The 17390-nt window shown below is 36.5% G+C and overlaps 1 protein-coding gene across 3 annotated transcripts in view; it reads left to right on the top strand.

The window, feature by feature from the left end:
- Positions 1-17390, top strand: part of LOC124429990 (homeobox protein homothorax) — a 371378-nt gene that overhangs the window by 8252 nt on the left and 345736 nt on the right. For all 3 annotated transcript variants that reach the window (XM_046975959.1, XM_046975958.1, XM_046975957.1), the window contains exon 3: positions 5909-6050. In XM_046975959.1, the coding sequence (XP_046831915.1) occupies positions 5909-6050 (142 nt within the window). The remainder of the gene's footprint in view (positions 1-5908; positions 6051-17390) is intronic.

Raw genomic sequence — 17390 nt, 5'->3', positions numbered from 1 at the left:
ATTATTAATCGATAACATATTAAAATATGCATTTGGAAAATAATAATAAGCATAGGCATATGTATATGCAATCGTTGCATATGTAGAACACAAAGCAATACATTTGTATCGATAATTCAAGCGGTCGTCGAATCGCGTCATCGGAATTGTAGTTCGAACTGTCCACTCTTTCTTCTTTTTTCTTTTTTTCTTTCTTTTTTTTTTTTTCACACGCAATATGTTTTTTATGTACATATATACTACACACACACAGACATAGACGCATAGACCCGTGTAGAATAAAATTATCATACGGATATACGACGACGAAGACAACGATGTGTGTGTTTTGTCTCATACTTATTTAACTTATTCATAATTCCGTTTGAAAGAAGGTTACATTATACAACTCGATACGGCTTAAATATTATTTTCTGAAACGAACGAACGAACGAACGAACGAACGAACGAATGAACGAACCCACCGAGCGCGAGCGAGCAACGAAGAAAAATCTGCATAATTCCGTAATGCATATTTCGAAGGCTTCGAGTTTATCGCTCGACCTGGAAGCTTAACGATAGAGTTATATTTGTTAGCTTCGAAATAATATACAATAAGTTAGAGTCAGTATTTTCTCTCCACCTACGATCATTCTTTTTTTTTTTTTTTTTTTTTTTTTTAATTTTTCATTGCAACGTGCGTGCGTTCCTTTCAATTTGATTTCCGTCTGTTTCTCTTTCTCTTTCTCTCCCCCCCCCCTCTCTCTCTCTTTCGATAGAAAAAGTAAATGACGAATAATAGTGGTCCAGTCAACGATGACGATTCTTTTAACCGTCCCGATTCGTTTGGAGCAAACGAAATTTGTTCATTTTTCAATTTTAATAGCTTTCCTTCGTTAACGTCGGCTAGCCACGTTTATCGCCTGATTTATCGTAAGAAGCTTTTACAGTTCGTTGCACGTCATCGATCGTACATTTCATATTTTCCTATCGGTTGATTTATCGTAAGGAGCTTTTACGATAATTTTCACAGATAAATGTATATAGGTAGCTAGCTACCAATCTACGATTAACTGTACATCGTCGTCGGCCATAGCTACGTTTTCTATTTAACGTTAAATTTACTCTAAACAATTTTTATAGACTTTTTCCACAGATAAATAATGATCATTTATACCTATGTATATATGCACGAGCGTATACACACAAACGCGCGCGCGCGCGCGCGCGCACGCACACACATACGTATATATGTGTATCTACCTATACTTTTTACGTACACCCATAGATATTTTTTCGCAAGTTGATGATGTACTATTAACCGTTGGAAGCTACGTTATAAAGTAAACGATAGAAAGTTTTCTACGTTTGCACAGTAAATTGTAGATTGTTAAGGAACGTGTTAGAGATGAAATAGGCGCGTGCCTAAGCGAGTAAAATGCCGAAGAGATCGGGATATTCTCTTCTCGTTGGTGGCCGTTTTATGAAGGCCGCGTTCACCGCGTGATTTATGGCCGTACGAGATGGCCCGATTTCTGGATGTATCCTAGAACGGGAGCCTCATTATTTCGCGTACCCTGTAATTTGTCCACTCCTTCGGGTCGCGCGCCTCGAGCATCGCGCACGAGTAGAAACACGAGCACACGAAGATCATAGGAACACACGAGTCTTCAGGATTATGCGATTTTCCTGGAAGACTCATCGTATCCGTATACCTTCATTTCTTCCGTCATAATTCTTTTCTAAAACAATTTTTCACAATCAAGTTCCAGTTTTTAGTTAAATAGAAGTTCATAATACGCGGATGATATCGCGAGGAAAAATGACACGTGGATTGGTTTGCTTGCTTGTTGATCGATCGATCGAACGAACGAACGAACGAACGAACGAACGAACGATCGATCGATCGATCGATCGAAGGAGCGAGCCGATTACACGGATACCGAAGAAGGTTTTACGTAAAACTCGCGTACATAACTGACAGGAGAATCTGCCAATCATCGAGAAGACTCGACTTCTTATGCAAGAAGTTCGATTGGCCGAGTCATCCGTGCGGATCGGATGTCTTTCTGCGTCTCACGCAAATCCTTCTGTGAATGTGAACGAGTGAAAAAGATAAAGAGAGAGACAGACAGAAAAAGAGATGGATAGATAGATAGATAGAACGAGAAGACCTTCGTATGTAATTACGGCCGTGGTAAATTTATTCCGTCGATGTTGAGATCGCGAGACGTAACGTCTTGCGAGCGATCGATTATCCGCCATTTAAAATTTCAATCGATTTTGGATGGCTCTACTCTCTCTCTCTCTCTCTCTCTCTCTCTCTCTCTCTCTCGCTGCAAGGAAGAAGGAATTTCGAAAAGAAAAAAAGAAGTTCGGGCACTCACTTAAAGTGCATATATATAATTTTCTTTCCTTCTCTTTCTTTCCTTTTCTTTCTTTTCTTTTTTTTTTTCTTTTTCTTTTTATTATCTAGAAAAAAATTCGCATTTCAGGAGTAGTAACATTCGATAGTCGGTATCGGTGGTGGATATCCTTATCGCCTTTTATCGTCGGTGCTCGACTCCGTTGTTTTTAATTTATCGCGATAAAATCAAAATGCACAAGTTTGCCGATATGCAAAAAGCGTTTCCATGAGTTTTATTCCGACGACCGCGTTACCTCGGCTTTCGTATTGTACTCCTCGTTATTTTCTTTATTCTTCTTCTTTTTTTTTTTCCCCCCATCATTTTCCTTTTCTTAATTTTTCCTACTTTTCTTTTTCTCTTTTCTTTTCTTTTTCTCTTTGTCGATTCTTCTTCTTTTCAAATGGATCATAGCGACGTACACATATCCGTTCAATCCTAATTCGATCCATCCACAGTATCGATTGATCTTTGAGATCCAATTGGAAGAAAAAGAAAAAGAAGAAAAAAAAATGAAAATAAATAAATAAATAAATAAATAAATAAATAAATAAAAAAAAAAAAAAGGAAGGAAGAAAATATAAAGAGTTTTCGTGTTAGCCGAGTTTCAAAATGAAGCCGTGGATGAGCCGTAAACGTCGGTGGTGCGTAGTAAATCATAAAGCAGCCGATGGTCGCGTACAAAAAGAGCCGCGGAAGAACGAGCGAGTGAGAAAATGACCGAGAAAGAGAGAGAGATAGATAGATAGATAGAGAGAGAGAGAGAGAGAGAAAGAGGCGTCGCACATCGAGGGCGGAAACCGCAAAACCGCAAACATCCCCCGGTACCGCGCCGTGTATGGCCAATCATATCATTACCTTCTGCGGTTCCGTCATTCTGACACCTCGTTTCGACTCGTCATTTGTCATCGACGTCGCACTTTGTTGTCCCTCGACCGCTTAGGAAAACGTGGACTGCGAGCCGCGTACGAGCATTTACATGTTCTATCTCTCTCTCTCTCTCTCTCTCTCTCTCTCTCTTTCTCTTTCTCTCTCTTTCCTTTTCACTCGTATGAGAGAAACCGCGTGCGGCTTTGCTTTCCGTAACTTCTTCGTTATCGTTCACATTCGAACGGATGGTAATCGTTAGTGGTAATCGTTCGATACGTTTCATTTTATATATATATTTTTTTCTTTATCTTTTTTTTCTTTTTTTAATATTTATCTTTCGATCAATTCTATAGATAAGTACTTATACTTACTTATGCTATCTTACGTTAAATTTATGTTTATATCTTATCTATTTTTTCTATTTTTTCTATTTTTTCTATTTTTTCTATTTTTTCTATTTTTTCTTTTTTTTCTATTTTTTCTATTTTTTCTATTTTTTCTTTTTTTTTTTTTTCATTCCTTGTTATTCCTCGTTCATTGAAATTTAATAATGTTAGGACGATTCGAACGAGACACCCGTTGTATACGATACAAACGTTAAAGTCCAAGATGAGTAGTCCGTAATAGGAAAAAAGAAAGTGAAAAGGCTGCGGGTCGAAGTTTACGGTGGTACTTTCTCTCTCTCCCTCTCTCTCTCTCTCCCTTTTTCTTTCTCTATCTATCTATCTATATATATATATATATATCTCTTTCTCTCTCTCTTTTTCTCTCTTTTCTCTGAGAGAAAGAAGGGTGAAGAGACTTTTTTGCGAAGCTCTCTCGATTTGGTCCCGTTCACAGTGAGTCGCTTCGAGAGTTGGCGGCGTCGGCTACACGTCAATTTGTCGAAATTCGTTCCGTATCGTTTTATGTCCGCGAGTCGCGACCCGCTACCATGGGCACACAGAACACCTTCTACCGTCTTGCTACCAACACGTTAAAATGGGACTCTGTCTTAAAATATGTCGGAGGGAAGGAGAAAGAGAATGAGAAAAAGAATAAGAATAAGAAAAAGAAAGAAAGAAAGAAAGAAAGAAAACAAAAAAAAAACCAGAAAAAAGAAACTGTATGCAACTTTGTATTTACACGAACACGATATTCTTACATGTAATATATCTACCTATCCCTATCAACCTATCCATCCTATCCTACCTATCCATTTAACTATCTTTTTATTTTTAAATCATTATTTATTTTGACAAGTGTTTCATCGAACCTTTTTGTATAAGTTAGAATAATGGTATTAATGTTTATTTGGACAAAGATGACGCTGATTGGCAAAGTATTACGTAGATGAATCGTCTCTCTCTCTCTCTCTCTCTCTCTCTCTCTCTCTCTCTGCTCTTCGATGCCGCCTCCGTACATAGTGTATCTATCTGCCTACCTGCTTTAAATCTTGAACAGGGAGCTCGATTGCAACATAGGTGCACCGGTTAATCTTATCTTATCCAAAGATCCCTCTAATACCGTACCATGCTTCGTAGTAGGTAGGATATATATATATATATATATATAGGTCTATCTTGAATATATACGTATGTATGTATATACGTACGTAGCGTATTCTGCGTGTGAATTAACGCATCGATAAAGAAAGAGAAAGAAAAAGAGAAAGAAAAAGAGTACCCGCTAGTACTTAGATATTTCTTGTCTTTTCTTTTCTTTTCTTTAATTTTTTTTTCTCCTCCCTCTCCTACGTACATACTTTATTACGAGAGGATCCCAACCCGTTGAATTTTCGATTGAGTTTGACGTATTATCTTTGAGCGAGTTATCGCACCGCTTATCGGTTAAACTCAACGATTACGACGAGAGATCGAATAAAGTGCGCGTTCGTGAAAAGTCGTAAAATTCCAAGTTTATTTTGATGTACACATTATCTTTTGGTATGGTGTGAAAGGTTTAAGAAAGAAAGAAAGAGAAAAAAAAAAGAGAAAAAAAAAGTAAGAAAGAAAGAAAGAAACAAGAAGGGAAAAGAAAATGAAAAGAAAAAAAGGTAACGCAAGAGAAAAAAGTATAGGAGAAAAAAAAAATAAATAAACTAATTGTATAATAATATCGACTGAGATAAAAGAATTGAATAAACGGGTATGTGTATGTTAGGATAGCCGTAAGATTTCGTGAGAAAGAACAGAAGTGTCTGTTGCCTTTTGAATCGCTTCACGCTAAATTTCGTTTCTTGCGTTGACCGCTTGTCCGAGTTAATTGCGTCCTCGTAGAACTAACAGGCGCGACTCTCGTTGTTCTACTACTTATTACGTTGGAAAAGGATAGAAAGAAAATAGAAAAGAGAAGTATAAAAAGAAAAAGAAAAAGAAAAAGAAAACAACTTAGAAGAGAACGTAGGAGAGGATCTTTTTTATCGATTGCGATGACAGTTGTAACTTTGTATCACATTTTGGCGTATTAAAAAGAGAGAGAGAAGTAGAGAGAGAGGGAAAAAAATATGATTCTCTATCTAATTGTCGTACTATCATCTAATTTTTTTTCTTTCTTTTCCTTTTTTCTTTTTCTTCTTTTTTTTTTTTTTTTTTTTTTTCTAAAACATTCTCGAAGCCAATTGAAATCAGTTGAATCATCTTAACTCAATCCTATATCTTATTTTTTCTTTTCAGACATCCCCTCTTCCCGCTTCTCGCATTGATCTTCGAGAAATGCGAATTGGCGACGTGTACACCGCGCGAGCCTGGTGTTGCCGGAGGAGACGTTTGTTCGTCCGAAAGTTTCAACGAGGACATCGCAGTTTTTTCCAAACAGGTAAGACCGTATTAATTAAATCTCAGATAGATAGATAGATAGATAGATAGATAGATAGATAGATAGAATATAATCACTTTCATCGATGATTTTCGTCACGATCGGTTTCGCTCGTCTCAAGTTCGAAGAGAGTTATTCCCAGGCACGATCTTCCGAGAGAACTCGTTCGTACCTTTTCCCTTTCGTGCTTTTTCTTCTTTCCCTCTTGGCCTCCTCTTCCTCCTCCTCCTCCTCCTCTCTCTCTCTCTCTCTCTGTCTTTTTCTCTCTTTCTCTTCATTTAGCTAGCCAGCCAAGAAGAGATGGCGAAGGTGGAGGTAGCTCTCCCCCAAGGACACGCGTAGGTAACTCGAGAAGCCAACGGAGCCCCGTACGTCCCCGGTGAAACGATTTCGGGCCTTTTAAAAACGTACCACTCCTGGCCGTCTACATTCCTGACCGCTCTCTCGCGTGTAAAGGTACCTACGTACCTACCCGGCAGAAAAATGTATTCCTTATATATTGCCACACACTGTGAAACCGGTATATAGAGTTAGTAGACGACGATGACGACGACGACGACGACGACGACGACGACGACGGTGGTGGCGGCGTCGGTGGTTACGAAGAATGAGAACTGAAATTTAACAAACGCTCGTTATGCCGCACTCGTTCCGAAATTGAATCGAGCGTGACGATACTAGGTGATATACTAAAGCTTAACTATATTCTTACCTACCTACCTACCTACCTACCTATATACCTACCTATTTACCTACCTACCTACCTATCTATCTACCTACCTACCTACCTACCTACCTACCGACCGACCGATCTACCTATCGATCTACTTATGTATTAAATATAATCTATCCTATGGTGATTTAGAAATTTCGATTAGATCGATATCCAACGTAGGTACGATCTATTTCTATCTGTTAAGACTATATATATATATAATATTTTTGTTTATTTTAAAATTTGCACGTTAGTGCTAATTGTTTTGCATTTTAATTACCATTAGATATTCGAAATAATTGTGTATGGGAATATTGATATTTGGATACGTAGAAGGTCCACGTGAGCTCGTGGAATTCGTAGACGGGCAGCGTTACTAAATATAGGAGTTCGGTAACGTGGTAGCGATGGCTTTGAGCGGCCGTACGCAGAGATAACGATAAACGTTAAGCCTCCCTGCAAAATGGGATAAGGTAAACGTATTCGTAGGCGTGTACTTATATACTTAGACAGTTTGAGCGTGCCTTTAATTCACTAAAAATATCTCTGGACACGTTGGGAAGGTTTTTAAGTGGATTAACTTTAAGACGTAATCATGCGCATTTACTTTTTCTATCTTATTTTGTCGTTAAAACGAAACGTTGTAGAACATCAAGCGTACATGATAAAGGAAAGGAAAGAGAATAGTTATCCAGGCGACGATTACATTAACTTTAGAACTCTGGGTATCGTCGTTTGTCGTTGTCGTCATCGTCATCGTCATCGTCGTCGTCGTTGTCGTCGTCGTCGATCGTTTATCCGGTTCGCTATTTCTATTATTATTTATCCGCGTCTTGTCGGCATTACCAACTCTTGTATATAAGTGTTGCGGAGTTATCTCTCGGTGAAGTTCTATGGTATTACGAAATTGACGTGACATTTGCATCTTAATAAGGCGTATAGGATATAGAAGGTAGATTTCTAAACGCAACGTGAGATAATGTAAATACATATGTACATATAAATATACATATACATACATATATATATATATATATATATATATATATATATATATATATATATATGTATATAGATAAATAGAGAAAGAAAATCTATTCGGTTAACTATTTTATTTTCCCTTCCTTTTTCGTAGTATAAAACCAATCTTAAGATTCGTTCGAAAGTATCTACTTACATATTTATCTTACCTATCGAACCGCTTAATAAAATTAATTTCGTAACGATAGTTTAGATACTTTTGCGAATAAAATTACAAATTGTAAATCGATATAATGCGTTACGAGATGCAGATGGGAGAGAAGGGGGGGTGGGGAGAAGAGAATGACTAGGACCGATAGCCAAGGAAGCTTTATTAGGAGACTTTAAAAGATAAGCAGGTGACGGTTTCTTTGTGCCGAACGTGTAACAACGTTCCTCTCTGTCCCCGATATTTCTACGTAGATAGCGCAAAGCCGACACAAAAGAGCCCTCACGCTGTGCACGGATTATGCGTTTTGCCTGATCGCTCGGTTATTCGCTCTTCGCTCGTTTCTAAACGCGTATGGACAGACGCGCACGCATGAACTTCATTTGCATCAGAGCACGCGCCTTTCTCTCTTTCTCTCTCTCTCTCTCTTTCTCTCTCTATACATATATATATATATATATATATATATATATATATATATTTCCTTCTAAGTCGTGTAACAATACTTTTCAACGTAATCTGACTTATTTACAATATCATTTCCCATTAAATCCTTTTTAATGGGATTTTCAATCTACTTTCAAACAACTCGTTTGGTTTCATTCGGTTCCTTTTATTTTTTTTTTTTTTTTATTTTTTCTTTTTTTGATATATATCAATAATTGGTGAATAAGAATTGTCATATTCGTTGAGACTAATTATTAACCATGATCATTAATTCTTTATGATTCTATCAGGCCAGCGTGGATTATCAGAATATAGCAATCTCGATTTATTTCGATGGTCTCCAGAGAATATAGGTAGCTATCTTTCATTCGTGCATCAGTGCTTACTCTTAACAGAGGAAATACGCATATGTATTTATATATGTCTGTATGTGTATGTGAGAGAGAGAGAGAGAGAGAGAAAAGGATAGAAGAAGGGGGTAGAGTAAGAGGAGGAAGGAGCTGCTCATTTTCTGCCATTGTAAATTGATCTATTCAGTGGGTCCAGGCCGATGGTATTATCCCCTCGCGTTTTACGCGGGCCGCGTGCTGCCGCTCGTCTCTTAGCCGTATGGGGCCCTGAACATACTCTCTCTTTCTCTCTCTCTCTCTCTCTCTCTCTCTCTCTCTCTCTCTCTCTCATTTTCTCTCTTTTTCTCACTCTCTTGCTCTTGGCCCCTTTCGGGGCTTTTGGCCTTGCCTGAGAAGCGAGGACGCCGCGAGGACGACCCGCTGTGCCCACGTTGCGCTTATTGTCCTGGCCCTTTTTCCCTTCGCGAGAGTAAAGGAAGAAGCGACCCAGTTTCTGTGTTCCTTACACACGAAGTCCTCGCTCTCGATTTCACACCGAGCGAGGGTCTAGTCTCGACGTAAAAAGAGCTACGGCGGTTCCCGCTTGATCTTTTCTATTTAATATTGGTTCGCGTAAAAAGTTTCTATATCGTTACGAGGGTATTATCCTATCGATCTTATTGATTTCATTTGGAATAATCGTTCGTCGATCGATTCGCGAATCAAAATTACATTTGTTCGATAGCAAATGTGACCGTGCTTTCTAATTGATCGGATTTCTTCTTTTTTTCTTTTTTTTCTTTTTTTTCTTTTCTTTTCCATATTTTTTTCTTTCCTTTTTTCTTTTATTTTCTTTTCTTTTTTTTTTTTTATATATATATATATATATATATATATATATAGATGATCATCGTCGAGCAAAAGCAGGTTAAATAGATTCGTATTTTTCTATGGAGACTTCTATGGACGCGATTTTATAAAGAGATCCGCGCACGTATCGAACGATTTTCTAATGTAAAGAAGATAACTTAGGATGAAAGGGCAAACGCGTGGGCGCGTCGAGAGCAGGTAGTCTCTGTTCGTGTCATTTCGCTTCGTTTCGCTTTAGTAAAGCACTGACGAGAGCAATAGTAGGAAGACCGAGAGAGAGAGAGAGAGAGAGAGAGAGAGAGAGAGAGATGACTACAACGAGGAGGAAGAGCTTCGGTCCCGGGATTTATTGGCGCAATTGGAATGCACCTCCGAGAGCATTAAACCGTCGTAAAACGTTGGCCCTCGTGTCACTCCTCTCTCTAACGCGTGCGACTACAAGCCGGCCAACACGATTTCTGCATACTATTTCTAAAGGAAAGAATTCTGAATTATCTCGTGAAATATGGGCTCGCCAATATGACAAAATGCATTTTCATTGTTATCGTGTTTCTTTCTCTTTACGAACAACGTATATTTATTATAACTTGGATTTCGCTCGATAGGAAAGGGGGGGGGGGGAGAAAGAGAGAAAAAAAAAGAGAAAAAAATATAAGGAAAAAAAGAGTGATAGAACAAAGAAAAAGAAGGAAGGAGAAACGATTCATTAAATTACATGTGTAACTCGTATGTAATTGCAAAGGAGGAAAAAAATGGCAAAAGTGTGACGAAACAAATTTGCAATCATGCTTCATCAAATTCTACTACATAGACTTATTTACCATCGCAGTGTTTTCTTTTTTCCGTATTTTCTTTTTCTTTTTCCACTCATAGCTTTTCTTTCTTTCTTTTTTTTTTTTTTTTTTTTTCGTTTCTTTCCTTTCTTTTTCCCCTCTCTTTTACTCTTTTACGAAAGGATTTTATGTTTATTCAATTGAAATCGACACAAAGATACTTTGTACGATAGGATCGATTTGAAAATCGATTCGATAGCGGATCTCGAAAGAGACACGTTTCTCTCAATTCTTTTTCTTTCATAAAGATAGAGAAATAAAGAGAGAAGGAGAGAGAGAGAGAGAGAGAGAGAGAGAGAGCAAGAGCATAAGTGTGCGCTCTCAGGAGGTTTCGAAGAAGGGATAGCGTAAACAACCGCAAAGCCGGATTATCATAATCGCGATAACGATGTCCGGAACGTCTCTTTTGTCGGACGCGGTATGCGCGATCGATGCGTCACGATCTCGATCTCGATCTCGATCTCAAGCTTGACTTTATCGGCTCAACTGATTTTCTTCTCTCGCGGGAAATTATTCGAGGATCTATCTTCTTTCCTCTTTCTCTCTCTCTCTCTCTCTCTTTATTCTTTTATTATTATTATTTTTGTTTTTAAATACATCAGATATATCGAATGATCGAAACTTCAATCGACCGTAGTCAAAGTCATACGATCGAGATTATTATTCTTTATTATTATTATTATTATTATTATTATTATCATTATTATTATTATCATTATTATTATTATTATTATTATTATTATTATTATTATTATTATTATTATTATTATTATTATTATTATTATACACACATGGTCAAGTCTAATTAATTTCAAACGAAGTGACAATGTGCGTTCTCTCAAGTTATTTCACTTTATAAAAACAACACGGTGAATCGTATTGAGAAATAAGATGGAAAATTTATTCGGTTTATTAGAATATCAAGATTGATACTGAATAAGAAGGAAAATATAAATCAATAATCGTCGTGTTACGTTATTTTACATTGCGTTACGTTACGTTGCGTTGCGTTGCATTGCATTGCGTTTTGTCTTCGCAGCCCGTAGACACGCCTTGAATTCTGTAAACCCGATAAAGTGGGTTAGCGGAACGTAATTCACGTAAGAGAGTGCTCCTGTATATACGAGAGAGAGAGAGAGAGAGAGAGAGAGAGAGAGAGAGAGAGAGAGAGAGAGAGAGAGAGAGAGAATGAGATAGAGAGAGAGAGAATGAGATAGAGAGAAAGGTCGTCAATTGTAACGTCGAGTTGCATTTCTCGATTCGACCGGTTTTACTTGCACGTCGTTTCTCTGTCAAACGGCGAATTACGTTGTCCTTACAAATCTCTTTAATTTCTTCCTTCGAACCGCTTCCAAAAGTCCTTTATTTTCATCCTACAAAACGGAGAAAGAGAGAGAGAGAGAGAGAGAGAGACAAGAGTTATTCTTACTTTTTCAACATCTTCGAAAATAACGTAGGACAAAACGCTTTATCCTTATCTGTTCTCGAGGATTCAAGCGTTGAATTCCACTTTTTAAGGGCCCCACAGAGTTATCGTCGAGAGATCTCACCGTCCCTCAACCCTCTCTTCCTCCCTCTTTTCCCTCTCTCTCTCTCTCTCTCTCTCTCTCGCTTTACGAAGTCTTCTACGGCGTTATCGCATTTTCGAGGTAAACGCCTTCTGTAGATATTCTTTCTTTTTTTCTTTCTTTCTATCTTTCTTTCATTTTTTTTTTCTTTTTTATTTTATTATATTTTCTTTTCTTTTCTTTTCTTCTCTCTCTCTCTCTCTCTCTCTCTCTCTCTCTCTCTCTCTCTCTCTCACTCACTCACTCACTCACTCACTCACTATCGTCGTTTCACCTAGTTTTCCATCATCGTTCTTAAACAGAAAAGAAAAACGAAAAAAAAACAAAAAAAAAAAAAGAGAAAAATTAGGAAAATATAAAAAATATTCCATAAGTTAATATTGAAAATATAAAAATTAGAGATCTAATGTGACGTTTATTAATTCTTAAGTTAATCGTTTCGAATTTTCACGATTGAAAATTCTTTTCATTTTTTATATCTTACTTAATGCATTATCTTTCATAATTACATATTAGATATATTCAGTTGCGTTGGCCTTTTAACGGGAAAGTTCAATACCTTGTCGCGCGTTATTATCATGTTGAAGTAATCATCGAAACAAAATGGCGAAAATATTACAAGATAGAAACTTCACGGTGGATGCGTAGATAATTTATTTCATATTATCGAGCTGGTGCTCTGTGATTAGTACAAAAAAAAAAGAAAAAAAAAGAAAGAAAAAAAAGAAAAAAACAAAGAAAAGAAAAAAATATAATAAAATAAAACAAAATAAAACAAAATAAAATAAAAAAAAAAGAAAGAAAAAAGGAGAAAAGCTGTAAAGGAAAAAGGAAAAATAATTTGCATGTAACGGTTCGAAACTAAGGTAATAAGGAGGAGGAGAAAGAAAAAAAGATGAGGAATAAGAAACAAGAGATACAGACATAAACTTTTATGAGGGTCGACGACGTTTATTTAACAATGTTCGGACCTATATTACGACTATTTATTTACAACCGGTCATATCTTCATTGTTTGGGATGCAGAAAGTCAGAGAACTGCCATTGGGAGAAAGTCAACGAGAATATTTGAAAGAGTTTCTTAATGGTTGACCATTTCAAATGGTTTTGATAATTGTCAAGGTTCTCAGGGACAGAAAGGTCAGTTTAGCTATTATTGGAAAAGCTTCATGGTCATGCTTCATGATTTTGAACCGTGGAGAAGGAGGTGGAGGAGCAAGAGGAAAAGAATAGAAAGAAGAAGAACAAAAAGACCAGGAAGAACAAGAGAAAGTGAAAGAGAAAGAGGAAGAAGATAGAAGATAAAAAAAAAAAGAAAAAAGAGAGAGAGAGAGAGAACGTATTACTTCGATTTCGTTTCTTGCGGACATATTTTTTTTCCTTTTTTTCTTTCTTTTTTTATTTTTTTTTGTTTAACTGGACGATCCAATCTCGAGATGAGCAAGCCAAAACAAGGAAAAGAAGAAGACGAAGAAGAAAAAAGAAAAGAGAAAAAAGAGACGTAGAACTGAACGTGCAGTAAAGTTTACGCGGGACGTAATCCGTTTTACTGCATCGAGACACGAGGGTGGGAGGGAGGGAGGGAGAGGAAGGGATGCTCACTCATCGTTACCCGGTACAACGTGGCACGCGGTTTTCGACTACGTTATAGCACGTTTTATTCTTCGAATGGATTTTTTTCTTTTCCTCAATCACCCCCTCCTATTCCATCCTTCCCATTCCTCCTCCCACCCTCTATCGGTTCTTCCTCTCATCCTTTTTTTTTAACAATGAGATCGAAGTCGTTTTAAAGTTTAAATATCTACTTGTGCATAGTGTAGAAGAAAGATATTGAAATTTTTAGGGGATTGGTAAAAATTGGTAGAAAAAGAAAAAGAAAAGGAAGAGAAAGAAAAAAAAAGCAAGAGAGAGAGAGAAAAAGAAAAAGAAAGGAGAAGAAGAGGAACGTTTAGTATGAAAACTTTCCGAGAGAATTGGAAAACTTATAGGACAGCTGTTTGAGAGATATCTTTGGATGGGATCGAGGAACAGTTCGATGACGTTAATCGTTCCATGGCGTTAGGTGCACGCGTGCTGGCAAGCGAACACGAGCAGCGAGAGAGAGAGAGAGAGAGAGAGAGAGAGAGTGAGAGAGTATGGGAAGCTTCCCAAACAGACGCTAACATTCTCTAAATATTATCGCACAATATTTTTATCGCAGGGCCAAGCCGGAATCTCTCGTTTATTTTCACGCCGGATACCTAGCTCAGCGACGATCGATCGATCGATTAATCTACGATTTGCGTCTCTCTCTTTCTCTCTTTCTCTTTCTCTCTCTCTCTCTCTCTCTCTCTCTCTCTCTCTCTTTCTCTCTCTCTCTCTCTCTCTCTCGTACCGAACGAAAATTTTTATCGATTAATTTTTTTCCTCTTTCGTGCCTTCGCATCACGAGCGCTCGTTTCATGTCATATCAATATATCGATTTTTCGTTACATGTGCGTACATGTATATATATATATATATATATACACATATATATATACGTGTGGATACGTACGTACGTACGTATGCGTGTATGTGTGCTTGTAAGCACGTACTATACTACATTGTACAAGCTATTACGAAGAAAGCGAGCAGTATAATCCGTCGCTAAATATAATCGATAAACGATAATCGCCGTCTATGAAGGCTTATCGCGCCTTATCTTTTTAGCCTGGTTACGATCCTTTCTGGTATGTGTCCGATTACGCGTTTCCCGATTTTTCAACGATTTCTTTTAAAACCTTACGTACAGGTAATTTAATCTTTTCTTTTTTCTTTCTCTCTTTCTTTTTTTTTCTTTGTTTTTTTCTTTTTTTTTTTTCTTTTTTTCTTTTTTTTTTAGTAGAGCATTAAATCTAAAAATACGCTATTATAAATTACGAATTATTTATAATATGTAAGAGAGAAAATATATACATACGTAAGTACATATAAATGTGTTAAAAGAAACGATATATATATATATATATATATATATATATATATATATATAGGGAGAGAGAGAGAGAGAAAGAGTAAGATAAAGATAGCAGATAATGTTTACAACTTCTAATAGGAATGATTAACAGAATGACGCCAGATAATCGTTTTGTTTGAAGTGAAAAAATATATACAGATGACAGGGCCATACGAGAAGAAACTAACCCTTGTCCATCCTTTTCATTTCCCTTTTCGTACCCCGCCATTCCAACGACGTAACAAGTTTACCTTATTCCGTGTCACTTAACTCCCACGAAGAGTTGACAGTATTTTTCTTTTTCTTCCTCTTTCTCTTTTCTCTTCCTTTCTTTTCTTTTCTCTTCTTTTCTTTCCTTACCTTTTCTTCGTCGTTTTTTGTTGTTATTGTTGTTCGACGTTACGAGACGCCTTCATTACCTATACACTCGATGCGATGCGCGAGTCACTCTCATTCAGAATTCAGGCTCATGAATACACGGCAGGCCCGCCCTTGGGAATTCTTCTGAGCTCTTCGGACTTATTTCATTACCTCGTTCCTCTTTTTCCATCCTTTCTTCCTTCCTTCCTTCATTTCTTCCTTCATTTCTTCCATCCTTCCATCCTTCCATCCTTCCTTCCTTCCTTTCTTACTTCTTCCTACTCTTTCCTCCTTTAACTTCTCTCTCTCTCTCTCTCTCTCTCTCTCTCTCTCTCTCTCTTTCTCTCTTTCTCTTTCTCTTTCTATTTGGTTTTCTTTGAAGAATCGGAAAGCCGAGAGTACAGCCTCCGATTTTTACACGGTGACAATGCCGACACATCGAGCCCATTCCGCGCACCTTTCTAATGAAGTCCGCGTCCACGAGAAGGCAATTTACGAGAATTCACGATGTCTGTGAAACAAGATGAACGAAGAGAGACAAAAAAAAGAAAAAAAGAAAATAAAAGAAAAGAAAAGAAAAAGAAAGAAGAAGAATCTTCTTCTTGCCTTTTATTATCTTTTGCTTTATATTTCCTCTATTAAAAAAAAAAAAAAAAAAAAATAATAAAAATGTACAAAAACGAGATTACATGTGAGAATGTGAAAAGATCGTGTCTGGGAAAAAATTAGAATAAAAGAAACAGAAAAATAAAAAAGAATTAGGAACAATTAAAATTCATCTGAATAAATTAGATGTACGTTTATATGAATCTAATTTTTTTTTTCTTTTATTCTCTCTCTCTCTCTTTCTCTCGCACGCATGCACACGCATGCACACGAAAAAAATCTTTATTTTATATTAACAAAAAAAAAAAAAAAAAAAAAAAAAAATAAAAAAAAAAATAAAAAACAAAAAAAAACAGGAAAAGAAAGAGAAAAAAAGAACTTCAATTACATTCTCCCTTGCGATATGATCTTCGAAACGGTACTCATTAATCAGATTATTATAATCGAGAATGTCATCTTAATTATACGTGTATGATATATCTACCATCTACATACACGGATCATCATTATAATTAATGATTATTCTTGTAATTATATCTAACGTATAACATGTTATCTACATTTTAATGTATCAAATTTTGTATATTTTCTCGTTTGCTTCTGGAATATCGTCATTTTCTTTTAAAAATAATATAATTCGCATACCGACTAAGAAGGATTTTGTGTTCTCTATCTCTGTCTCTCTCTCTCTCTCTTTCTCTCTCTCTCTCTCTTTTCCTCTCTCTTTTTCGCTACTCGACACGAGCACTCTTGTAATCTTATTGAACTCGATCGAATGACCATTGAATACCCATGGCTACGTAATTCCGCGTGGAATGTTACAAGGCTCTTATCGGATATAATTACTCATTTTTTGTTTATTTTTTTTTTTTTTTAATTTATTTGTAGATATATACATATATATATATATATATGTATATATATGTTGCAAAAAGTAGGAACAGAAACATTAGAGAATGCTCTCGAACGCTGCGAAAGAATTTTAACGATATTTAATCTTTATCGCGAGTGCATCTAATCGGCTCGTAGTTTGGCTTGCAGTTGAAAGATTTAATCTCTCTCTCTCTCACTCTCTCTCTCTCTCTCTCTCTCTCTCTCTCTCTGTTTTTTTTTTCTTGTCATTGAGAAAAGGAATACACATTGTATATACCTATCTATCTATTTATATACTTATATACCTATTCATATACAACTATATATATATATATATATGTATATGTAAGTATTTGCATAGTTAGCAATATAACTGAACGAATATAAAAATGTTTCTTTTTATCATAAGTCGTTCTATCCAACTCGTTCGATTTTTCGAAATATCGTTGAAAAATACTTGAGAATTCTCGTTGGATTTCATTCTTTTTTTTTTTTTTTTTTTCTTTTTCTCCATGATTTTTTTTCCTCCAATTCTCCTTCTAATTCGTTTAGAATTTCATCGAGTTCATCGAC

The sequence above is a fragment of the Vespa crabro genome, chromosome 17 (genome assembly GCF_910589235.1).
Source record: "Vespa crabro chromosome 17, iyVesCrab1.2, whole genome shotgun sequence".
Classification (NCBI taxonomy): domain Eukaryota; kingdom Metazoa; phylum Arthropoda; class Insecta; order Hymenoptera; family Vespidae; genus Vespa; species Vespa crabro.
This window is presented reverse-complemented; position numbering and strand designations above follow the sequence as displayed.